Consider the following 25,772-nt stretch of genomic DNA (forward strand, 5'->3'; position numbering starts at 1 on the left):
ATGACCGAACCAAGCACATTGAAATTGATCGGCACTTCATTAAAGAAAAATTAATAGACGGTGTCTTGAGCCTAGTTCATGTGACTTCTACGGGGCAACTTGCGGATGTGTTTACTAAAGGACTTAACAACAAGATCTACCATAATCTGATTTGCAAGTTGGGCATGTGTGACATCTTTGCACCAACTTGAGGGGGAGTGTTGACTTATTTACTAATCCTAGCTGATTTTAGAGATTTGATTTGATCTGATTAGATTTGCTTCCTGTTTTGGTATGATTCTCTGTGTATAAATAGTCATGTAGACCAATTGTAAAGATCAAGAGTGAAATACAAGAATACTCAAAATTTACTCAAAATTTTTCCAAAATTCTTCATTATCTAAATACGGTCATTTTCGTATATACGCATTCACAGATGCAGGTGCAAATTGGGTTAGTTGCAGAGATAGTTGGAGGAATTGAAACTGTTGGAGAGGGACAAACTTCTCTTGTACCGTGACAACAAAGTTGCTATCAGTATAGCTCACAATCTGGTTCAACATGACCGAACGAAACACATAGAGATTGATCGACACTTCATTAAGGAGAAGTTAATAAATGGTGTCTTGAGATTAGATCACGTGACTTTCGATCATGTGACTTTCGATGAACAGTAGCTGATATGTTTACCAAATGGCTCAGCAATAAGACCTATCATGCCTTAATTTGCAAGTTGGACATGTTTGATATATATGTACCAACTTGAGGGGAGTGTTAACCAACATAGAAGGTTCTTAATTAGGAGGATCAGATCTTTTGGATTCTAACTAGGCATGATTATAGGGCTTGATTATAGGGATTTTATTCTCATTGTAAATATTTCTATTTTAGGTTGATTTTTTGTCTATAAATATTCAAATCTTGTAAAGATCAATTCAATTGGAATAGAATTAAAAATTCCTCCCAAAAATTCTTCACAGATACAATTTGCCCAAATTTAGCCCACTCTCTGACTTGAGCAGGTCTAACCTGGCCACTTAGGGATTATTTGCTGTGGAAGATTACTATTCATGGTGTTGTGGCTGTTTGGAGAAAAATTAAGAATTTGATACGGTGGAAATAATTGCAAGTTGGCTTTTGAACATAGTTTCTTTTGGTATACATTGTTAGCTGTATGGAGTGACTTAATGGTCAGGTTGAATACAGTTCATGGGGTCTGACTGGTGAATTTTTCTCAACCTATCCAATGTCATCGGTTTGTACAGTTTAAAACTGAGGCTGTGTTAATGCTATTAAAAACTGAAGTAAGTTCAAAACATTGGTCCAGTTGTAGTTGGTCAATTTTGGCAAAGATTGATATGGGGCTCAAGGATGGTCAAATGAAATCCAAAAAGGAAAAAAAATCTCATCTAAAAGATAGACTAGAAGCACTCAGATCCTTCAGAAACATTTTTTTAAAAGAAAAAATGCATTGGATTTACCCTTCTTCATGTCCAGAAACTAGTGGACTATCAATTTATAATTGAAGTGCTTATACAAACATAAAAATAGTAATACCTTAAATGAACTAAAACAACTATTTGTGGTATTATCATTTTTTTATAAAATGTTTCTAATGAAAGCTGCCATAGTCCTTTCATTATCTAAAATCTTTTCCTCAAATCAACTGACATCTTCACAGAAGCAAAATTTTCCAGATTGATATTGATTTTGTTGGTTGATGGATGTTTTCAAGCTTTCTTGAGTGCTGTACAGATGGTTTTCAAGCTCTCTTGCAGTGGCCTTGTTAAAGATGGATTCTTTCTTCTAGGATATCTTGTGCATGGATAATTTATTTGGATATAACTTTGCTTACTCTTTTAGCAAATTAATTGGCTTGAAATCAACTTGTGGATTGTGTCAGGTTCGACAACTTTTGGCCGTTGATGGGAGGCCACACTTGAATTTTGAGATATCACCAACTGCAAGTTCACAGAATTATACTCGCTCCTACTACATGAATGGAAGGGATTATATTATAAGTGGGAGTTGTGATGAACATGTGGTCCGTGTCTGCTGTGCTCAAACTGGAAGGCGTCTCAAAGACATATCTTTGGAGGTATAATGATCTTCTCATTAAATATCTCATTAAATTGCTTTGTGTGATGTAGAACTAAGCAACGAGAAGTTAGAGACACATAAGAAAGGACTAGCTGGTTTTCTCTTTGCTTAGTTCTACATCACAATAGTCCTTTTTCAAGAATTACAGACATTCCCATTTCTAAAGCAAATCAAGGCCTATTGGCATAAAAAAATAATAATCAAAATAAACAAAACTTTTGCATGGTCTGGCAGTTTAATCTAATTCTTTAACTGTCAGTAATCGACTAGAATTTCGAACTTGGTGCAATTTATTTTTATCCAAAATTGAAATTAGGGGAACTGTGCCTCATCCACACGGCATGACATAGTTGATTTTTTTTTTATTCTTAAGAAGTGAGTTGCACATCACATTGGAAATTTTAAAAAAAAAAAATTTAACTTTTTGGTTAACTATTTAACCAAGGTAATTTTGTATCTTCACAATCAAAATTCCTAAATTAAAATTTAGTCCTTAATGTCTAATGAAACCTAATGTTTAGTCACTGAATCTTTAAATTCACCTGTTGAATCCTTGCATTTTAATAAAACAGTGCATGATGTGTCCATATTCAAACACACATTAATGCAATTAACACAAAAAATGAGAATTTATTAGTAGTATTTTGTGAAAGTATAGTTTCCCTATTACCTACTAGTTAATTTTGTAAAATTAACTATCGATTTTAAAAAATTTTAACATATAATTTCAAATTTTTAATTTTTCATCATGAGGGAATATATATATGTATATAGCAAGGATTAAGTAGGTAGATTTTAAAGATACGAGAACTAAAATGTAGTTTCACTGAACTTTAGGGATTAAATTATACTTTATCCATTTTTTATCTGAGAGATTTTGATTGTAAATATACAAACTCAGCCTTTGGTTAATCGGTTAAACCAAAGTGTTTTCTTTTTTTTTTTTTTTTCCTTTTGCAAATGTGGCATGTTAGACCGACTTCTTGGAAATAAAAAAGCACATATCATGCTATGTGGGATGGGGCACACTTCCTCAAATTCAAATTTCAGTCTTATATAAAATTGCATTCAATTTTGAAATTAAGGACGATTTTATCAAGATTTAAAGAATTGGATTAAATTGCAAAATATACAAAAGTTTGGCTATTTTGGCCTGTAGGCTGCAAATCAAACATGATATCAACACATTCAAAAACAATAAAAATGCGGAAGATCATATAAGATCAAAATGCATATCATATGAAAGACTGCATACTGTGTGACCATTCTGACGAAATTGAGACCAACTGCTTCTGCATCAAAGGTTCTATATTATGAAACAGAGAAGTTGAGAAAGAAATGTGTTTTCCAAAATATAGGAATATATGCCATACAATAAAAGAGGCTTATAGCGTGAAACTTTTGTTGTGATTTTTAATTTCCAAATATACCCTTAATTTAAGAGTTAATTACATGAGTTGACAATTTGTGATGTCATTTTTGCCCTTGAACAATCAATTTCTTGTGTTTTTTTCCCTCCCTTCCCACATATGCCTTTATTTAGTAATTTTTAACTATAAATTTTGAAATTTTAATTGTGTCAAGAGAATAAAGTAAATAATGCTTTCTTGAACTCAAATTCATTTCTGTGTCAACTTTGATAATAAGAATAAGGAGTAGCCGTGTTGTTTGATGAGTTGTCTTCTTTCAACTTTTTGCGATGGTATTTTCCGCTTTTATCTTTACAAACGCTATTTATATAATTTAAGTACTGCATTAAATTGTGTTGCACCGTAGATTGAACATAATGAGACACCGTTGTATATAATATGAAAATATATTTTTTATTGAGAAGCTTTTATGAAATTTTGTGAATTTAAGTATGCCTCTAAGATATAAAAAGGAATTCTATTGACCAACATAGAAGTTCCTAATTAAGAGGATTTAAATCTTAGGGATCCTAATTAGACTTGTTTTAAGGGATTTTATTCTTATTGTAAATATTTCTAATTTATGTTGATTCTTTGTGTATAAATACTCAAACCTTGTAAAGATTAATTCAATTGGAATAGAATAAAAAATTTCTCCCAAAATTTTTCTGATACATGGTATCGGAATTTTTTTCTTAATTTTAGGGTTTAAATTCAATTTTTCTCTTAGGGTCTCTAAAACCCTAGATCTACCTTTTTGGTACTACCCTATCTAGGAATCTTTTTTCATCTCACCGCTGCTACTAGCAGGGTCACCAGACCGTCGTCGGCCAGCCGTCCAGCTCCGACGCAGGAAAGTCATGCGCGTGAGGCTCACACGCTCTCGAAAAGATTCTGCGTCTTTCCCATGCGTTGGCGCATGTCGTGTTTTCCAATGGTCTTTTTTGACGGCGATCTTTTTCGGCAGACTCACTTTCAAGTCGTGCCTCTAACCTGTGTGGATCCATGACTTGATTCACTTTTTTCTGGCATGGGGTACATTTTCCGGTGGTTTTTCTAGCAGTGATCCTTTCCGACAGATTTGCCTTTAAGTCGTGCTTCTAATCTGTTGGACCCATGCCTTTTTCACCAGCGAACAGTAATTATTTCTTCAATAACAATAATTTTTCACTGATTTTTACAGAAAAACTTTTTCTTGAAAAGGCAGTGACTTATATGGGTAATGTAAGGACTTCTGATAATGTTTTTGTTTCGTCTCTTAATTTTGCTCTATGGATTATTGATTCTGATGCAAATAGACATATGACGGACTCTTCTGAAGGCTTCTTTAATTATCTTCCATGTCTACAAAAAGATAATGTCAGAATCGCAGATGGTTCTTTCACTCCTATATCTGGAACTAATTCTATTGTTTGTACTCCAAATCATGGTTTTAAATAGCGGTCGTGGTCGCGGGCAACAGAAACAGGCCTGTAACGACCGTAACATAATGGTAACGACCTGGCGCTACGCAAATTTTTTAAAAAAAATTTGCAAAGTTCATAAATAAAATGATATTGATTAGATGTAATTTAGAACAATGTATACAAATGCATAATAAATATAAATATATAAAATATAGATTATTTAACTTAAGTTAAACATCATATAGTCTAAAATAAGAAAAATCAACATAATCTTTATAAATCGAGTAAACTAATAGCTTAAAGTACAATTTTAACTCAAATTAACACTTTAATCCACAAAAACTTAAAAAAAAAGGAAAAAAAAAACAATTAAAAACTAAAATAGATAAAATTTAACTAACTTTTTAGAAGAAATAAACTTGAAAATAGAGTAGTTTATAATGGATCTAAGTTTATACGAGAAATATGCAGGGAAGGTTGAAATTTGAAAGAGAAAAGGAAGAGAAAACTTAAAAGTATAGTCTTTGAAACTACTGAAAAGTGTAGAAACTAACAAAAATGAGAATAGGGAGCAGAAGATAAAGGATATAAAAGAATTTTAATTATTAGTAATGGTCGTTACCGTTATATAACGGTCGGTAACGGCCGTTACCGTTACGGCTGTTACGCCTGCAAATCAAGAGGGGCCGTTGTATAACAGATAACGGGTAACGGCCCCTCCAAAACCCGTTACATAATGGCCATTTTTTAAAACCATGCTCCAAATATCAAGCTATCCTCTGTTTTTTATGTTCTTTGTTTTCCTATTAATTTTTACCTGTTAGTGCTCTCACCAAAGCACTTGACTGTAAAATTGAATTTTTTCCTTACCATTGTCCTATTCAAGATCTTCAAACTGGAAAGAGAATTGGCAATAGTAGATTGCATGATGGCTTATATATTTTAGAAGAGAATCAGAGTTTGAATTCATCTCGGACTCTTTTTGGAAGAAATCAGGATGTCAACTAGGAAATCATACAGTGGTATCGACGGTTAGGACACCCATCCTTCTTTGTTTTAGAGAAATTTTATCCTGATTTATTTTTCAAAGCTCAATGTGGTTCTTTTAGTTTGTAATGCTTGTGAGTATGCTAAGTATATAAGAATCTCTTATCCCTCCAGTAACAATAGGAGTACGATCCCTTTTGTGACCGTCCATTCTGACATTTGGGGACTTACTCAGGTGGTCTCACTATCTGGTAATCGTTGGTTTGTTACTTTTATGTATAGTTGCACTCGCATGACTTGGGTTTATTTGATAAAGGCAAAGAGTGACATGGTTTCTTGCTTTCAGTCTTTTCACAAGATGATTTGTACTCAATTTGATGCTAAGATAAAAATTTTGAGAACTGATAATGGTACAGAGTTTATTGATGGTTGTTTTTCTGCTTATCTAGAGTCTAATGGTAGACTGCATGGTGGCTTATATATGTTGGAAGGGAATCTGAGTTTGAATTCACCTCGGACTCTTTTTAGAAGAAATTAGGATGTCAAGCAGAAAATCATATAGTGGTATCGACAGTTAGGACACCCATCCTTCTTTGTTTTAGAGAAATTTTATCCTAATTTATTTTTCAAGGCTCAATGTGGTTCTTTAGTTTGTGATGCTTGTGAGTATGCTAAGCATACAAGAACCTTTATCCCTCTAGTAACAATAGGAGTACGATCCCTTTTGTGACCATCCATTATGACGTTTGGAGACTTATACGGTCTCACTATTTGGTAATCATTGATTTATTACTTTTATTAATTATTGCACTCGCATGACTTGGGTTTATTTGATAAAGGTAAAGAGTGATGTGGTTTTTTACAAGATGATTTATACTCAATTTGATGCTAAGATAAAAGTTTTGAGAACTGATAATGTACAGAGCACATAGATGGCCGTTGTCTGCTCATCTAGAGTCTAATGGTAGACTGCACGATAGCTTATATATGTTAAAAGGAAATCTGAGTTTGAATTTACCTTGGACTCTTTTTGGAAGAAATCAAGATGTCAACCAGGAAATCATACAGTGGCATCGACAGTTAGGATATCCATCCTTTTTTGTTTTAGAGAAACTTTATCCTGATTTATTTTTCAAGGCGCAATATGGTTCTTTAGTTTGTGATGCTTGTGAGTATGCTAAGCATACAAGAACCTCTTATCCCTCCAGTAACAATAGGCCCTTCAGTAACAATAGGAGTACGATATCTTTGTGACCATCTATTCTGACGTTTGGGGACCTACTCAAATGGTCTCATTATCTGGTAATCATTGGTTTGTTACTTTTATTGATTATTGCACTCGTATGACTTGGGTTTATTTGATAAAGGCAAAGAGTGATGTGGTTTCTTACTTTCAATCTTTTTACAAGATGATTTGTACTCAATTTGATGTTAAGATAAAAGTTTTGAGAACTGATAATGGTACAGAGTACATGGATGACCGTTTTTCTACTTATCTGGAATCTAATGGGATACTGCATCAAACTAGTTCTCCTTATACTAGTGCCCAAAATGGTGTTGCTGAAAGAAAAAATAGATACCTATTGGAAGTAGCCCGATCTTTCTTTTTCACCATGAACCTTACAAAAAAAGCTTATATTGTTTCACCAAAGGTATTTGGATGCATGTGTTTCATACTAGGACAGGTGGAAAGCTCGATCTGAGTGCTATTAAATGTGTGTTTGTTGGGTACTCTCTCACACATAAGGGTTACAAGTGTTACCAACCTCCATCTAGAAAATATTTTCTCAGTATGAATGTTACATTTAGAGAGACTGAACCTTACTTCCTTCAGTATTACCCCAGCACCTCTTCAGGGGGAAGACAATGAGAGAGAAAAGATGATTCCTAGTCCTATAACTTTAGAACGTTTTACTCTAGAGGAGAGTACTATACAGAGGGAGACTATTAGTCATTAAAGACTATTATACAGGGGGAGACTATTAGTGACCAAATTGGGCGTTTGGATAAACTAGATTTAAGGAGATACTCAAGAAGAGACAAAATAGAAGCAGAAAAAGTCATTGTGCAGTCTACTCAGTGTCATAAATCTTTCTCTTCTCTATCTGGTGAGTCATCCCTAAATCTTGAGCCTTTTGATGATCTAAATAAATAAATTGCTCAAAGAAAAAGAGTTAGATCTTGGACGAAGCACTCTATTTCTAACTTTCTCTTTTATGATTCGTTGTCTCCATCCTATTGAGCGTTTGTCTTATCTATTTACTCTGTGTCTATTGCACAGGATTGAAAGGAAGTTCTTGCAGATCATAAATGGAAGGGAGCAATGATTGAAGAGATGAATGTACTGGCCAAAAATGAGATTTGGAAGCTTGTGACTCTCCCACCTGAGAAGAAATTTGTTGGCTGCAATTGGTGTTCACTGTGAAATACGAAGTAGATGCATCAATTGAAAGATTCAATCCTAGACTAGTGGTCAAGGGACACACTCATACCTATGTAGTGCATTACCAGGAGACATTTGCCCCTATTGCTAAAGTGAACTCAATCAGAGTATAGCTATCTTGTGCTGTCTACTTTGATTGGGATCTACAACAATTTGATGTGAAAATGCATTCCTCAATTGAGATTTGGAGGAGGAAGTGTATATGGAAATCCCTCCTAGATTTACTGATGAAAAAACACAAGGAAAGGTGTGTAGGCTAAAGAAGGCTTTGTATGGGTTGAAGCAGTCACCTAGATTTTGGTTTGATCGATTCAGTAGAGCTATGATTTCCTTTGGCTATCAACAGAGCAATACTGATCATACCCTATTTATCAAACATTACAAGGATAAAATTACTCTTCTTATAGTTTATATTAATGACATAGTAATGACAGAGGATGACAATAAAGAGATGACTCGGCTGAAAAAGTTTTTAGCTTAGGAGTTCAAAATTAAAAATCTAGAAAAACTGCAATATTTCTTGAGAATCGAGGTTGCCAGGTTAAAGAAGGAAATTTTTATTTTTCAGAAAAAATATATTATGGATCTTTTAGAAGAAGCTGGTATGTTAGGTTGCAAACCAGTAGAAACTCCCATTGAGAGCAATCACAAGCTATAAGCAGGGATTGGTGAATCAGTGGATATCTATCAAGGATTGATAGGCAGATTGATTTATCTTTCGCATACTTGACCAGACATAGCATATGCAGTCAGCTTAGTCAGTCAATTTATGCATGATTCTCGCGAGTCTCGCATGTAAGCTGTTTTTCGCATTTTGCGATACTTGAAGTCTGCTTCTGGAAAATGTCTCCTATTCTCTAAACACGATCATCTTTGTATACATTCATTCACAAATGCAGATTGAGCTAGATCCCTAGACGATAGAAGGTCGACTAGTGGTTATTGCACACTTGTGGAAGGAAACCTTGTCACTTAGAGAAGCAAAAAACAAAGTGTTGTTGTTCGATCAAGTGCTGAGGCAGAATATAGAGTGATAGCATAAGGTATTTGTGAACTCTTATGGTTGCAGAGATTGTTTTAGGAATTGAAATTATTGGAGAGGGAGAAACTCCTCTTGTACTGGTTGTCATCAGTATAACTTACAATTCGATTCAACATGACCGAACGAAGCATATAGAGATTGATCGACATTTCATTAAAGAGAAGTTATTAAATAGTGTCTGGAGGCTAGATCACGTGACTTTCGATGAACAACTAGCTGATGTGTTTACTAAAGGGATCAGCAACAAGATCTATCATATCTTGGTCATGTGTGATATCTATGCATCAACTTGAAGGGAAGTAACATAGAAAGTTCCTAATTAGGAGAATTCAAATTTTTGGGATCTTAATTAGGCTTGTTTTAAGGGATTTTATTCTTATTGTAAATATTTCTAATTTAGGTTGATTCTTTATATATAAATACTGAAACTTTGTAAAAATCAGTTCAATTGGAATAGAATAAAAATTCTCTCCTAAAATTCTTCAAATTCAATGGCTACCCCACCCGAATAATTAAACATTCTATAATTATGTATAGTATCTATTTTTCAAATTATGTGTTAAATCATTTATTGGTACAGTGAAGTAAAAAAATTTAAAATGATATAATTATGAAAAATTTAAAATAGGTTTTCAATAATAAGTAACAGTTAAGTTGGTACCTTGTTGGAGTTGGCTTTATATTATTTCATGGTTTCTTGGTCTTTGTCCTGGATGACAGTTTTATGTTTTCATACTTTTATGATCCTCCCAGATTATAGTTTTATGTTATCATATTTTATGTTCTGAAGTGATCAAACTATAAGAGTTTATTCAAAAGGATCAAGGTTAGAGGAAAAAGAGTTGTTCAATTGAATTTTAACCATAAATGTCCTTTCATTAACCAGTATTGATCTTATGCCAAAGTGGGTTTGGGTTACATTTTAAAACTAACATGATTAGCTTTTCGTTCTCATGTATGTTTTCATATTATATGTTTCTCATGAAGGGACGAGGCTCCGGGACTTCAATGTATGTGCAGTCTTTGAGGGGTGATCCTTTCAGGGTGAGTTTCAATTTTCCTATTTACTCTCAGCATGCTTTTGGTAATTGGAATTATGTCCTTTAAATCTTTCACATTTCCATTAACTTTCTGCATTTTTGTAAATTTTACTAATGAGACTTGAATTTCTTTATTATTATTTACATGTTGCTGAAAGTTGTTTCTCATGTTGTTGTTCTATAACCTGAGTTTCATAAGATTAAGTGTTTGTTGGGTTTTAGTTTCTCGAGAAAAGAACAAATTTGAATTTCCACTTAAAAGACAATTTTCTAACACATTTTAACACAGAATTTCGAAAACAGAAAATTAATACTTGCAAATTACTTTTTGAAAATGTAAAGTCTTCCCTCCCACCAAGCATTAGTGCCAAAGAGACTAATTTGTTTTTAATGGAACATTCCATGCTAAACAGACACAAAACATGTGTCAAAAGATGGTTACCTGTCACAACTCACCCATTCGAGTTGGGTTCTATGAATGTTGCTTCGCTTCTCATTTTGCTTTGTGTTTTCTTAATGCCTGTTTACAGGATTTCAACATGAGCATCTTAGCAGCATACATGCGTCCAAACTCGAAGTATGAAATCGTCAAGGTACGACTCATGCCTTGTGATTCTTTGTTCTATACCATCTCTACATGTTTATATGTTCTAGTTCCCCTAGAGGCTCTAAGCTATAAGACTCGATTTGCAGGTCAATTTGCTAGCATCTGGTGACCGTACTAAGGAATGCTCTTATAGCCAACATTCACAATCATCCAATAGTATGGGAGGCTGATCACATTTACTTGCTAACGCACACACAACTATACATCACAAATGCATTCCAATGCCCATCATTCTTGTATAATTAAATGTAAATAATTTAAGAAAAATAAAAAAAGAGACAGATTCTGTTGTTTAATAAACACAAGTTCTGGGAATGGCAAATGTCCATTTTCTAGGACAATGTATTGATATTGCAGCTAGGTTTGTTTATGTGTTAGCCCATTCGATACATTTAATGACCAAAATCATCCGATACTAACAAGAACCTGCATCTATCGGGTCAGTTTAGTTTGGAACGTCTGGTAATTTCTCATTAATACTGCAACTTCTTGGAGTTTGCTTGATTTGTTTTGATGCGCACCCATTATCAATTGATAAGTTGGTAAAAAAAATTAATTAAATATTGTAATATGTCAATCTCCTCTCATCTCAAGACGGCCTTTGTGGGTGGAGCTAATTTGGTGAAAGCTTTGATTGCACTTGAGCATTAAGAAAATCATGTAACCATCGTTGATAGTATTAAAATTTGATCTAAAATTAAACTCGACGTACTTTAATTAAAAGAATATTAAAATAATAAAATAGCTTTTTCTTTTTTCACCAAAGAAATTCGTTGTCCTTGAATGGTCAATAGCAATCGCTAGACACAATGAGAAGATAACAAATGACAATTATGTAAGGTGAACATTGACTATAAAACTGGGTTACCGCCAGCAGTGGCTGCAGAAAGGATCGGTTCGGTGATCCTAAGTGAGTCAGCAGAGATGAATTCGCAGATTCCGCAATTCTCTGGACATCTATACTTGAAGCTAATCAACCATTGATGTTGTCTGATGACGCCCTTCTGATTCTAATGTTCCATTAATTTTTGAAGAATAATCTGCCAAAACAATCCAAAGATGCACCAGTCACTCGCTTTTAACATATCAATTGCTAACGAATATAAACTTTGGAGGGTAGAAGTGAGGAAAATATAAGCATCTAAAAATCGTGGCCACATTCGCGGTCAGTCACAGGTGACAAAAACAGGCCTATGACAGGCTATACCATAACGATAACAGTCTATTACTGATTTTTTTAAAAAAATTATAAAACTCATAAAAAAACATATAAAAGTGTGATTTAACTAAAATTTTCAATTAAATAATAAGTATTAATACATCAAATAACGACGTTCAATCCATCATTATTAAACATCTCTAACAATAATTAATTTATAACTACATAACAGTGTAGATAATAATAAAGAATAATTCTTTTTACGCTAAATTTAAGAAAAAGAACTTGCAATTAATATTATTTTCTTTAACATATAAATAAAAAATTACAAAAACAAAAATAAATAGCTCAAATTTATAAGGTATAAATGTGTAGAATTAGAAAAATATTTGATCATCGATAAAAGAAGTGAGATTTGTAGACAATAAAAAATTACAAAAACAAAAATAAATAGCTCAAATTTATAAGATATAAATGTGTAGAATTAAAAAAATATTTGATTATCTTAGCTAACGACAAAAGAAGTGAGATTTGTAGACCAATTTTTGATGAAAATTTGAGAAGTGAGATATATCAGTATAAAACTTTCTGATCTAGAAAAAGTTGTTACTCCCATATGACTTAAAAGAAAATTAGGTATTAGGTAACTGAAATTTAACGGCAAATAACCGCCATTACAATTATATATCGGCCGTTGCAAGAACAAATTTTTCTTATCCTTTAAATAACGGGAAAAGGGGAGGTTAAAAACATATAAAAAACGGTCATTGCGCCTTTATTTAAAACCATGATCTCAACAGCACCAGGCGACTTCCGAAACACAATGTTGACTTGTTTATTTGTGCAGGTAAACAATACGTTGTGACATCACTATGCAGTTACATTTCAGTTATTGTGGGAGTAACTTACAGGACAAGAACGATATGATTTCAGCCCCTCTTGTAGTTCAGCATATGAGACTAGAAGCTTCACTGGACGAAATTCAACAGATTGACCTTGAGCTCTGTTGTCCGTGAAACAAATTAATTCTCGTTGTATGAGCCGTTCGAATGACTGCAGAAATTAGGACAAAAATATTGTTTAAACTGAATAGCAACTTCTCAGTAGACTAGTATTATATCATATTATATTATATTACATCTTTCATTCATATAAAAAGGAGTTCCATTAGGAACTACACGTACCCGTAAGCATACATTACGTGCATAATAGTCAGACGTCTGGAATGAATCCTGAACGCTTTTGTACTCTGCACATGCCATGTACGCATTGGAATTTGCAAATACACAACGACAGTTATGTAACAAGAATACAAATACATAAATGAACTTTCAAAAAGAATCAGAAATAGACCTTTCATTACAGAATTGAAGTTATACGAGTTCTGCTCTTTAACTTCCAACCGCTTCATGCACACAAGGACATAAAGTTCTAATATTGAGCAGTCTGCTTGACAAGAAAAAGTGTCATTATATCACGTTCCCCATAAAATTGCATCAGAAAAGCAATGAAATCGTTTGGTTTGCAATACTTTCTAGTAAAAATATTAGAAGTTCAAGCAATAAAATGGTCAACTCTCCTAGACTAAACCTTAATCCCAAGCTAGCTGGGTTTGGCTATATTCTTCCCAATTTAGGGCCACATCTTTAAAAAGATCTAAACTATTGAGTACTTTTTCAAGAAACAGTACCATTCTTAATCTTGTTCATTTATGTAGCAAGAGAATAATCTGCCCAACAATGGAAACTGGAACAAAAATTGCAAAGAATGGACTATTATCACATGTTGGGCAGGGATGCGTTCTCTGCGAGATGTAATGGCATAACTTGATGTGAAACAAAGGAGAACCACCATACTAGCATTAAATATTTATTGAGGCAAAAATCATATTGTGAACAAAAAGACCCATGGACAAAAAATAAGATTCTCAGACCTTTTATGCATTCCTGCTTTGGCTGCCTTAGGATGCTTGAAAGTGCACTTTTGAAGTTCTCAAGAGACAGGAAGCCAGACTTTGATTCCCAGAAAGAGACAACAATAAACCTGGCATCAATAACAGACTTTAGAAGATTATGGCGTACAATAATTTTGACAGGTGTAGAATTAAATAAGATTTGATGTTTCTAGATGGAGGAAGAAAAACTTACAGAAACCTCACCAAATGGTTGATGGTAGAATTGGAATTTAAATAACTACTAATAATTTCTTTAAATCTGTCGTCTGCCAAAAGATTCTGCAGAAGTCAAGGACTCCACTAATTTTGGAGAAAAGCAACCATTAAAAAGTAAGAAAATGACAGCAAGTAAAACTAATTCTGGAATACACAAATGACAACCTTGTATACAATATTTAGATGCTTCAAATGATTATCACTGATACAATAACAATTTACAAATTACTAGCATATGCCTCTTATCACAGGAGCAATTCTGTGCTAAAATTTTTACCATATTTTTCTCTGGAAAAGTTATCAGCTCATGAACCTCATGGAAGATATTATGGATGTTGACTTGGATATGGACATAATTATTCAACAAAAACTACCATAAGAGACATTCACTTCTATTATCAATAAGGAACAAAAGACTATGTAAAGGATACTTGAAGCTTTCCATTGAATTGAGCAGCATAATCGTGAGGAAAACTTGAGTCCATTGGCAAAGATAACACATGCTCCAGCAACCTGCATAACCAGAAAAAAAGATATCATCTCTGGCAGTAAGCACCATACTCTACTATCTCAGAGTAGGAAAATCACCTTTGCACATCTTCCTTAGATGGAGGAAGAAACAATAACTTTCTATGTGAAAAACGAGACCTTATTCTTTTCTCCAAAAGCTGATCAACATCCTGCAATGTAGTTTACTTTTTCATGAATATTCACTAATACCATTTATTTTATCATTAGTTGGTTTATTGCTAATTTTATCTAATTTGGACGTATTTCTCTTTCTGATCTAGAACATAGGAACCTCATAATACTAATAAACATATAATACATAATGGCAATACCAAACAGAAGAGGGAATGTAGGAAAACAGAACAAACAACATACCAATCGGCAACTCACGCCAATGACAACAGCTTGGGAAGTTACTGTATTCATTGCATCCAGCAAGCTATAAAGTAATCGCTGTTTTCCCTGGAAATACCAGACAATGGAAATTGGTAGCACCATTATCAGAGATTTCAAACCTAAAATCACTTGTTTATTCTATGTGATGTGAGGATGATTAAAAGTGCAGACCATCATCAACAGAAAATATGAAACCCATGTAGAATTTGAAACATCTAACGCTAGGATTCCGCAATTACAAAAAGGAAGGGTACAAGGCATTCTTGCCTGTGCAAATTGGTCAAACTCATCTAGTGTGAAAATAATTGTTTTATGTGCTAATCCACACTCTCTGACAACAAGAAACAAATATATCAAATCTCAAAACAATTTAACATGAGTTATAAGTGCTGGCAATATAAAAGATTATTCACTTACCGTAACATAGCTATCATGAACTGGGAGTTATCATCAAATGATGCCTATATCACAAAATGAAGAAATATTAAGCCTTCACAAATTAATTATAGTGAATTCAAAAGCATATTTCATGTTACCATTTTTGAAAACAGCAAGTTATGCTCCAAGCATAGCTGTTTGGCAATTTCCTACACAGATATAAACATTAAAAATGTACAAGAGTTATTGCCAGAAGAAAAAGTAGAAGTAGCAATTAAACTTCATTTCAATGCAGGGTAAACCGTCAACAACAGCAAATTACACGGATGGTCAGAATCACAAAAAAATTGAACCCTTCTGTATTCGAGTGAAATTTACATGAAGTTAAGCAGTTCACCCACTGTTGATGATCATCAGTGTGCAATAAGTCATTGTTGAGATGCACAACACACTACATAATCTCCCTCATACTGTCATTAGTGAATGTTAAACTATCCCCTCAAGATCTAACTGTTTTTAATTAGCTTATCCAAGAAGCCTAAATACGCTTTATAAGTGCATTTTATTAGTTGTTGACTTGCTTACAAATTTGAAAATAATTTCATAAGTGGTTCTTTCACATGGTTTCCATAGATGATATGCATCGTATATCCATCAAAATACAATTAAAAAAAAAAAAACAAATCCAACTCTATGAATTGCACTGGAAAAACCTGTTTATAGTCTATATGATCATCCATTTCCATAAGCAATGCAAAAACATGTCCTGAAATATTCTATTTGCTGGTTAAATATCCTTTTCCAAAGATAAGCACCTAACACCTATTAAGCTTTTAAAATTTAAATTCACCATCTTTCATCACTTTACTAAGTACTAAAATTGGAGTTCCAGCCTGGTCACCTCAGCTCAACCCAACTAAGCTTGAATCCAAATGACTTGGATTGGCTTTATAGCTCCTTCTCACAACTCTCTACATTGTACTAGTTATGCACCTTGCTTTCTTTTCTCCTAGAATGCAACTGGAGTTCCAGCCTCATTTGCATAAATAAGTAGATTTCATGGCACTTGTTATCACCAGCATCAAGTTGAACAAAAAAAGTAAAGCATGAGGCAAAGTCACGTTGAAAGGATCCTACTTAATCCTACCATACAAGAGCAGCAATTTAACAAGATGAAAACATAAATCAATTGCAAACCATCATGTTTAAATTTACAAAGTTAAACAGGATCATAAAAAGGAGAAAAAAAATTATAGCAAGCAGTTATAACCTTAAAGGCGCAATTTTCATCACTATGCAACAGCCCATTCAATCTTATCTGCAACAGAAACCCATTATTATAAATCAACGTCAGGGTCAGAGTTTAATAACAAAGGGGTATATGCATCAATGGACCAGTACAAATCAGCTTATCATATCCTATATGGTATCTTGTCTACAATCAGCAAATATAAACACGTATCAAGGAATATATAATTCCAATTGACCACCGTAGTCTAGCTTTATTAGTTATTTCAGGAAACACAACTCTCACTCTCTCTCTCTCTCTCTCTCTCTTTCTTCCGCATTCCTCAGCAACTAAATGGAGACATAGCTACATTCTGCGGGTGTGTGCAGGGGGGTGGAGCATTGACTCTCTCATTCAGAACTGTTTAAACAAAACTGTGGACATTGGAAGTACAAATGTTGGTGAAAAACCGTCTTTTTTCACAATTACAAACATCCAAATGTGGAAGAATTATACATACTAAGGATATCGTATCTGGATATTCCTGCAGCAAATCATTGAGAACAAGCTCCAATACCTAAAAATATATGATATACATATGTGAATAAGAATAATAAAAAATAATATAAAAATATAAACTGAGGCCCAATAAAGGCTAATCATGTGTTATCCATACTGCAATTTTTCCAGAACCACGGGGGCCAACAAGCAGAATTGAATTGTTGCATGCCTCTGTGATTGAGCTTGATATTGTAAACTTCAACTTGCTGCAAAAGAAAAAATAAGTAATAATAATAAAATAGTAAGAGAAAAACCTGCAAACTGCAGAACAGTTTTAAAACATCCACACTTGGAATAATTCTCTTGAATTGCAAATTTTCTTTTTGGTTTTATTCAGGATTCTCTTGAAAACAGTACCTATAATTGCTGTCTGGAGAATCAGAGAGAGGCTTGATGATGAAATTAGGGTTACAGAGCCTGCTCCTGATGAGATGTTTAGCTTTCTCTACTTGACTTTGAAATCCCATTATGGAGAATATATATCTTGACTAAGCCACAAGTGAACCTCAGCACATTTTAGCGTCAAATTTCACCCATCCAGGCTCTCTTCTTCCTGACTCTCGTCAATATTCCATGCATAACTCTAGAAAGCACAGGAAACAGAAAATAAATAACAATGGTAAAGAAAAATCAACAACACAGAAAAGCAAGCAATGTAACAATCAAGTGAGAAGATGCAAAAATCTGTACTTTGAAATGAAAATCTGCAGAGAAATTGCTAAAAAAGGCTTTACTTGTAGAGATTTTCCTATTATTTGCTCTTAAATGCTTTGAAATTCTGAATCGATTTAAATTCTGATTAAACCTATAAAAAAACGAATTATACCTGATAATCAAAGTAACCCTAAACACTTAAAAGAATCAAATAATGTTTAAGTTACTTTTCGAGAACCGAACAACAAAGCACCAATATTAACAAATAGGCGACAGAGAGAGAGAGAGAGAGTCATTGCCTGAGAAGTAGCTCCTGATCGGTGACGCTAGGCACTAGCGTTTCACTGGCGGTAGGAGCGGCGGTGGAGAGTGAGAGCTGTGGACGATGAAGTAGAGTGTGGCGGGAAGGATCGAAATAGAATGGGAATAGCCGTATTATTAAATTATTTTTATATATTAAAAAGAATAAATTCAGGAAAAGGCGAACGAACCCCCTAACCAATTCGACCCAAACGAGTGGAGTTGGAATGCACCAGGGCCAATGATGATCCGGACCGGACCCAAAATCAAGTCTTATTATTAGGCCAACAAAAAATGATACTACTATACCAGAACCAACCAAAATTATTGCTATCTACAAATTTAATATTTTATTAATGCTATTTAATCTTCGTTTTACATTTTTAAATTTGTTATAATATTTATAAATTTTATTTATTTATATATATTATAAATTTAAATTATAATAAAAAATTAATTATAATAATTTAAGTATAAATAATAAAAAATTTTAAAATTTAAATTTATTATTTACTATTTTAATATTATTCTAATAATTTAATATTTAATATATTTTTATAAATTAAATAAATTTATTATTTAAATTATTTAATATTTTATCATTATTTTTTAATAAATCAAATGATAATGTTAATTATTTTTAATAAATACTACGTTAAGTTAATTTATTCTTTTAATATTATAAAATTAAAATTTAAAATTAATATAATGAATTTTTATAAAAATAGAGAATAAATTTTATTATATTTAAATTACATTTGTATTAATTCTTAGTTTAAATTATTAACATTGATTTTTTATATTATGATTTATTATTTTAATAAGTTATAATTTTTTATTTTAAAATTAAATATATTATTAGTAATTAAAAAAACACCGTATTATCTAAAAAATTTATATTATCAAATTATTTATATTTTGATTTTCTTCTAATTATCAAGTTATTTATAAAATTATCTAATAATTTTATATTATCATTATCACTTTAACAATTTATAATTTTTATTTTATAAATCTAATTGAATTATCATCCATTTTAAAATGATATATTAAATATTATTATTAATAATTTTAAAAGCTATATATATATATATATAATTTTAATCTTATAAATTTAAACGTTTTATTAAATAATTAGAATTATAATAATATTTTAATATTTTCATTAAAAATTTAAATTGTTATATATTTTCATCTAATATTCTACTATCATTTTTTTTAATTTAAAATTTTTATTTAATAATTTAATATTATCAAAAGTTAAATTTATTTCAATAATATTATCTTAATTTTGATATTTTTATTTTTTAATGTATATAACTAAAATATAAATATTTATTTATAATAAATATTATTTTTTTTACTTTAATATTCAAATATAATTATTGATAATTAAAAGAACAACATATTATTTAATATTCAGTAAATATTTATTTAAATATTTTTAATCTCAATTTTAAATTTATATACATATTTCATTCATTTATTAAAATAAAAATTAAAGTAAATGTAATTATTTTAATAATATATATTAACTTATAATTTATAACTTGAGCGATTTCTAATTTTTATTAAATATATAATTATATATTAAAATAACAATAAAAAGGTGATTTTGAAATTATTAAATAAAATTATACATAAATGATTGGAGATTAAAAGAAGGCACAAATGATATTTCAAAAAATTGAGAGTATACAATTGAAAGTTAAGAAATGGAATCTGTGCTTGAAAATTGAAAAGTTAATGGTACAAATTTAATAGTAAAAAGAAAATACTTGAAAAGTAATAACATGTACAATATTTCTTCATTAAAACTCATCCAAATTTAAATTTAATTTATTTAAACCCTTCGTTAACCACAAAAACAAATAATAACTAAATTGAAATTTTATCTTTTCTCTTTTTATTCTATAATATAAAAATCGTTCTTTTCATTCTACAATATAAAAATCGTTCTTTTCAAATATTCATAGTATATATATCCAAAACATCATGAATTTATATACTAATCAAATTTTTTAAATATTTGAAATAAGTAATAATTATCTACTATTAAATTTATTATTTAATAGTGATCATAAATTTAATATATTACAAAATTTTATTTTTTAAATATTATAATATTACTGGATTTATATAACATTTAATATAATTTTTTTTAAAATGAATTAAGTTTGCATAATTTAAATATTTTAATTTGTAAAATTAAAAAAGATAGAAGACAGATCTAATTTTAAAATATATAATCAATTCAAAAATATCCTTAGAAATTCAATTATTCTTTTCATTTTGGCGTTTAAAAATATAAAACTTATTATTATCATAATTTATAATTTTATAAATAAATAAAAATACTAAAAATAACTTATAATTTTCTAAACAAATGAAAATACTCCTTTTAAATTTAATACAATAAATTTCTTTATATTAATTAAAAATAATAATATAAATTTATCTAATCATGTAGTTGCATTTTTTTTTATAAACATCAATTCACGCCAATCATTAATTTAAAATTATTTTTATTTATGATTTATTTTTAATTTATTATTTTTTTAAAAAATAACTTAATTTACAATAAAATTTCAATAAATAGAATTTAAATGTAAAAAAAACTGCTATAATAAAATTTAATGAAGAATATTTTCAATCAATTTAAATAGATTAATAATTAACATGGAGCAATTAGTTTTGAATTTTACGACAGATTTAAATCGGTCCTAACTTTTGCTGCCGACATCCGATAGAGACCCACAATAACTTTTCGAAAAGGGAATTTCGAGACGCATGACTTTCAAAAGTGTGACGAGGGTTGCAGGCCTGTCACAAAGTTCAATATGGAAATTCCATTGTTTAGGAGTCAATTTTGCATTTTAATTATTTTTTTAGATATTTTGGATATTTTCTAATTTTGCATATTAGGGTTTTATTTTCTATTATAAATAGCCTCTCATGACTATTAGAAACTCACTTTTCATTTTTTGAGGAATTTCAATAAGACTTTTAGTTTTCTAACCTATTTTTTCTCTTATTTCGTCTTAACCAAACGATATTGGTTAAAAGTCCTAACGGAGTTTAAATAGTCCTTTATCATATTGGTATCAGAGCTAAGTTTGACCATGGCAGATAACCAAGAGGTGCGACTTGCTGCGATTGAGGCATCTTTGGCAAAATTGAGGAAGATGATCGGATAGCTTACCTAGCAGCAAGGACTACACCAACCCGCCGCCGCGCACACCCCCATCCAGTCGCCAATCCTTTGCCTGCAAATCTCCATCAGAATTATCAGGAAGGTTACAAGATCAAGATAAAATTTCAAAACTTTTCTGGTTCACTGGATGTGGAATCTGTTCTTGATTGGCTGGCAGAGGTTGAACGTTTTTTTCGAAGTTATGAACATGGAAGAGGATCGCAAGGTTCTGATTGTGACTTATAAGTTAAAAGGGGGTGCAACAGCCTGGTGAAATTGAAATTCGATTCAAAACGAACGCTATCGGAGGAGGCTGGAACCCATACGAAACTGGATGTTGATGAAACAGATATTTGAACAACGGTTCTTGCCTAGCAATCACGCTCAGGTTTTGTATAACCGGTATCATGACTGTGTACAGAGGAACCGACGGGTGGATGAATATACCGAGGAGTTTTTGAGGTTGCAGGCGAGGTGTGAAAACTGTGAGAACGAAGCCCAACAGGTTGCTCATTATCAGAGGGGCCTGAACCACGAAATTCGTTGTATGATGGGAGTAGCTGCGATTTTCACCTTGGTAGACGTTATTGAGATGGCAAAAAGGGCAGAAAAGCGTGTTGATTGGCAGCCACGACAGTAGTACAACCGGAATTTCAATTACAAAAATTCTGGTTCAATAGGGACGCAGCAGTATAGAGGCAATTACAGCGGGCAGCCTTCTAAGATTGTAAATTCTAGCAATCCTCAGAATACCATGGAAGAAAAGGGAGACAATAAGGGAAAGGCAGTCACCACTATAGCAGACAAAGGAGGCAGAACCAATCTTTATCATAAGCCAACGGGAGATATATGTTACCGCTGCAAGCAACCTGGTCATCGATCAAATAATTGTCCAGAATGTAGAGGAGTTAATACTGATCGCTGACAGGTTAATATAGTTGAGTAGGTGGCTAAAACTGACGAGAAAGTGGATGACGACGACAAATCTATTGCTGGTTCTGAAGATGGAAATGTCACCTATGTGGTAAAGAAAATCTTATGCTTAACAAAACAGGAGGATAAGACGCAAAGGAGGAAGATTTTTCAGGTAAAGTGTCGAGTAGAAGAGGCAACTTGCAGGCTAATTATAGATAGCTATAGTTGTGAGAATCTGATAGCTAAGCAATTGGTGGAGAAATTGCAGTTGCCTACACAGCCGCACCCTTCGCCATACAAGGTCGAATGGATTAAGGAAGGTCCGATAATTGAGGTCAATAGAATCTGCAGCGTACCTATCTCGATCGATAAATCTTATACTGAACCTATTAATTATGATGATGTGGATATGGATTGCTATGGAATTTTGCTAGGTCGCCCTTGGCAGTTCGATGTTGATGCTTTGCATAAGGGGAAGGAGAATTCATACATGTTCACATGGAATCAAAAGAATATTACTATCTTGCCTTCCGATTCTGCGAAATATTCTAAAGTGGAAGAGAAGAATGTTGTTGTTATTTCCACGGGAGTGGGCTATCAGGCACAATTGAGAAATCTGGAGGCACAATGGCTTTATTGGTGAGAGCAAAAGGTACAATGGAGGATGCACCATCTTTACCACCACCCGTCAAAAAGCTGTTGAAAGCGTTTCCTAAGATAGTGGAGGAATCATCCAAGCTTCCATCTCTGCGGGATATCCAACATCAGATTGATCTCATTCCTGGATCAAAATTACCGAATCTGCCTCATTACAAGATGAGTCCAAAGGAGAGTAAAATCCTCCAAGAACAGGTTGAAGAATTACTAAAGAATTGGCATATTCGAGAGAGCATTAGCCCTTGCAAAGTACCTGCCCTATTAGTTCCAAAGAAAGATAGAACTTGGAGAATGTGCGTGGATAGCAGGGCCATCAACAAAATTACAATTCAGTATCGATTTCCTATTCCACGATTGGATGACATGCTGGATCAGCTATCCGGGTCTAAAGTCTTTTCTAAAATTGACCTTAAAAGTGGCTATCACCAAGTTCAGATCAAGGAGGGAGATGAATGGAAGACTGCCTTCAAGACTAAGGAAGGCTTGTATGAGTGGCTGGTTATGCCCTTTGATCTGATGAATGCACCTAGTACTTTTATGCGACTCATGAACCAGGTTTTGTGTGCTTTCTTACGCAAATTTGTGGTTGTTTATTTTGATGACATCTTGATTTTTAGTCGCAGTGAAGAAGAATATTTACAGCATCTCCGTCAAGTCATGACAGCCTTGCAAGAAAGTGAGCTAGTTATTAATCTTAAGAAGCGCATTTATATGACGGAGCGCGTTCTGTTCTTGGGGTTCGTTGTTAGTGCAGAAGGGATACATGTTGATGAGAAGAAGGTAGAAGCAATACGGAATTGGCCCATCCCCAAAACTATTTCTAAAGTTCGCAGCTTTCATGGCCTTGCTATTTTCTATTGACGGTTTATCAGAAATTTCAGCAGCATCATTGTTCCTATCACAGATTGCTTGAAGAAAGAGAGAGTGCAAAAATTTGCATGGACTGAAGCTGCCAACAAGAGTTTTGAAGAGATTAAAGATAAGCTTACTTCTGCCCCTATTCTTGCTCTACCCGATTTTGATAAACTGTTTGAGGTTGAATATGATGCTTATGGGGTTGGAATTGGTGGAGTATTGTCACAGTCTAAATGTAATACCCGGCTAGACTCCGGTATCGGAATCCCTACCGTCCGGTGGGACCTCGGATGTCGGAAACCTCTAGAAGGGTAAAACTATGATTTTATGAAATGTTTTCATGTATTTCATGTTTTTAAGTAAGAAATTAAATGAGTTTTGCGTGAAAAAATCTTTGGAGGAAAACCCAGGTTCGGCCGCCGAACTCCGAAGTTCGGCCGCCGAACATGCATGCTTTCGGAGGGACTTTAGGCGCCCGAAAGTTTTGAGTGAGGAAATGCAGGTTCGGCCGCCGAACTCCAAGTTCGGCCGCCGAACCTTGCATGCATGCGGAGGCACCTTCGGCCCCCGAACGTGGCCTGGCCAGCCACCTATAAAAGGGGCACTTAGCCGAAATGGGAGAGTTTTCTCCCATTTTCAGCCACAGCGAGCTTCCGACCTCCCTCTCCCAAATCTTGTGTTTTTCCTTCAATCCCCACCATTTTCTTTGAGTTTTAAGGTTCCACAAAAGTTTTTGAGTGTTTTTAAGCAAGTTTGGAGCTTGGAAGTCTTGGAGCTAAATTCCTCCATTTTCCGAGCTAGGATCGTTCTTCCTCTCGATCTTCAAGAGGTAAGCTTCGATCTATGCTTCTTTTATGTTTTATGAAAGTTTTATGCAAGTTGATGGGGTAGAATGCATGTATAGGCTTGTTGTTAGGTTTATAGGTTTATGTTGAGATTTGAACAATGTATGTTGGAAATGTGTGGTTTGAAGTGTTGTAGTTGGGGTATATTATAGTTTGAGACCCCTAGGTGCGAGGTATGATGTGTATGCCTGTGTAGAAACAAGTTTATGCATGTTTTGAGGCGTTTTGGAGGCTGTGGACACAAGGGAGCCAAGTTTCTGCCCTTCGGCAGAAACTCAGGTTCGGCCGCCGAAGTAACTTTCGGCCGCCGAACCCCCTTGTGGAGGCAGTTTCGGCTGCCGAAGCCTGCCCCCGAAACTCAAGTTTCGTCTCTGTCTGGGAGGTTCGGCCGCCGAAAGTGCCGCCGAACCTGCATGACTTTCGGCTGCAGAGGGACTTTCGGCCGCCGAACCTGCCGCCGAAAGTGCCCTGTTCAGCCATTTCTTGCATGTTTTCATGTGATGTTTTCAGGATGTTTTAGGGGGTCTTTGGGGAGTATTTTAGAGTCATGTTCATGTATGTTTGGTGCCTCATTTGAGTCCACCTGTGTAGGTTCGGACCCGAGGAACCGAGACCCCCGGTTGTGAGATAGTCGTTCAGAGTTCGTTGCTAAAGCTTCAGTTACCATGTGAGTGGAACAACCCCTTAAGCTTTAAAGTAAATGAATAAATGAATGAATCATAAAGCATTGCCCATGCATCATTATGCCATGCAATATTAGGTTGTTGCACTAGAATTCACGAATATGTTGCATTGCATACTTGGTTGTTGATGTGGATGAATGTTGAATGATCCATTAGCCCTTGTACGTCATGATAGCCTATGTGAGTCCAGGTGTGCCTGCTATGGCTCTACGCCCCTGGCACTATGACTGATTATGGAAGTCCGGGTGTGCCTGC

The 25,772-nt window shown here is 33.3% G+C and overlaps 2 protein-coding genes across 4 annotated transcripts in view; one reads left to right on the plus strand and one right to left on the minus strand.

Annotated features, from left to right (window-relative positions):
• The window catches only part of LOC110623972, a 33,858-nt gene extending 22,339 nt beyond the window's left edge, over positions 1-11,519 (plus strand). For 2 of the 3 annotated variants that reach the window (XM_043961005.1, XM_043961008.1), the window contains 4 exons: positions 1,883-2,077; positions 10,354-10,410; positions 10,937-10,999; positions 11,100-11,519. In XM_043961005.1, the coding sequence (XP_043816940.1) occupies positions 1,883-2,077; positions 10,354-10,410; positions 10,937-10,999; positions 11,100-11,183 (399 nt within the window). In that variant the 3' untranslated portion in view covers positions 11,184-11,519. The other variant, XM_043961007.1, reaches the window with a different exon arrangement.
• Positions 11,520-11,742: 223 nt separating this feature from the next.
• LOC110623970 (origin of replication complex subunit 4) lies at positions 11,743-18,521 on the minus strand. The gene is made up of 17 exons (XM_021769009.2): positions 18,369-18,521; positions 17,773-17,998; positions 17,531-17,621; positions 17,375-17,431; positions 16,897-16,944; positions 15,785-15,835; positions 15,666-15,709; positions 15,516-15,579; positions 15,228-15,314; positions 14,931-15,022; positions 14,774-14,855; positions 14,320-14,405; positions 14,106-14,215; positions 13,526-13,618; positions 13,357-13,421; positions 13,082-13,225; positions 11,743-12,053 (listed from the first exon to the last, which is right to left on the minus strand). Exons 2-17 carry the CDS (start codon positions 17,880-17,882, stop codon positions 12,024-12,026), a joined length of 1,254 nt encoding a protein of 417 aa, XP_021624701.1. The 5' UTR covers positions 17,883-17,998; positions 18,369-18,521; the 3' UTR covers positions 11,743-12,023.
• Positions 18,522-25,772: the final 7,251 nt, after the last annotated feature.

Source organism: Manihot esculenta, chromosome 10 (assembly GCF_001659605.2).
Source record: "Manihot esculenta cultivar AM560-2 chromosome 10, M.esculenta_v8, whole genome shotgun sequence".
Classification (NCBI taxonomy): domain Eukaryota; kingdom Viridiplantae; phylum Streptophyta; class Magnoliopsida; order Malpighiales; family Euphorbiaceae; genus Manihot; species Manihot esculenta.

Excerpts from the sequence above, each read along its gene's own strand:
- LOC110623970 (XM_021769009.2), bottom strand. The coding sequence starts at position 17,882 with ATGGGATTTCAAAGTCAAGTAGAGAAAGCTAAACATCTCATCAGGAGC. Across the intron at positions 16,945-17,374 it reads ATCCAGATACGATATCCTTA|ATAAGATTGAATGGGCTGTT; the intron begins GTATGTATAATT and ends TTTCTGTTGCAG. Across the intron at positions 15,315-15,515 it reads AGTTTGACCAATTTGCACAG|GGAAAACAGCGATTACTTTA; the intron begins GCAAGAATGCCT and ends TGGTATTTCCAG.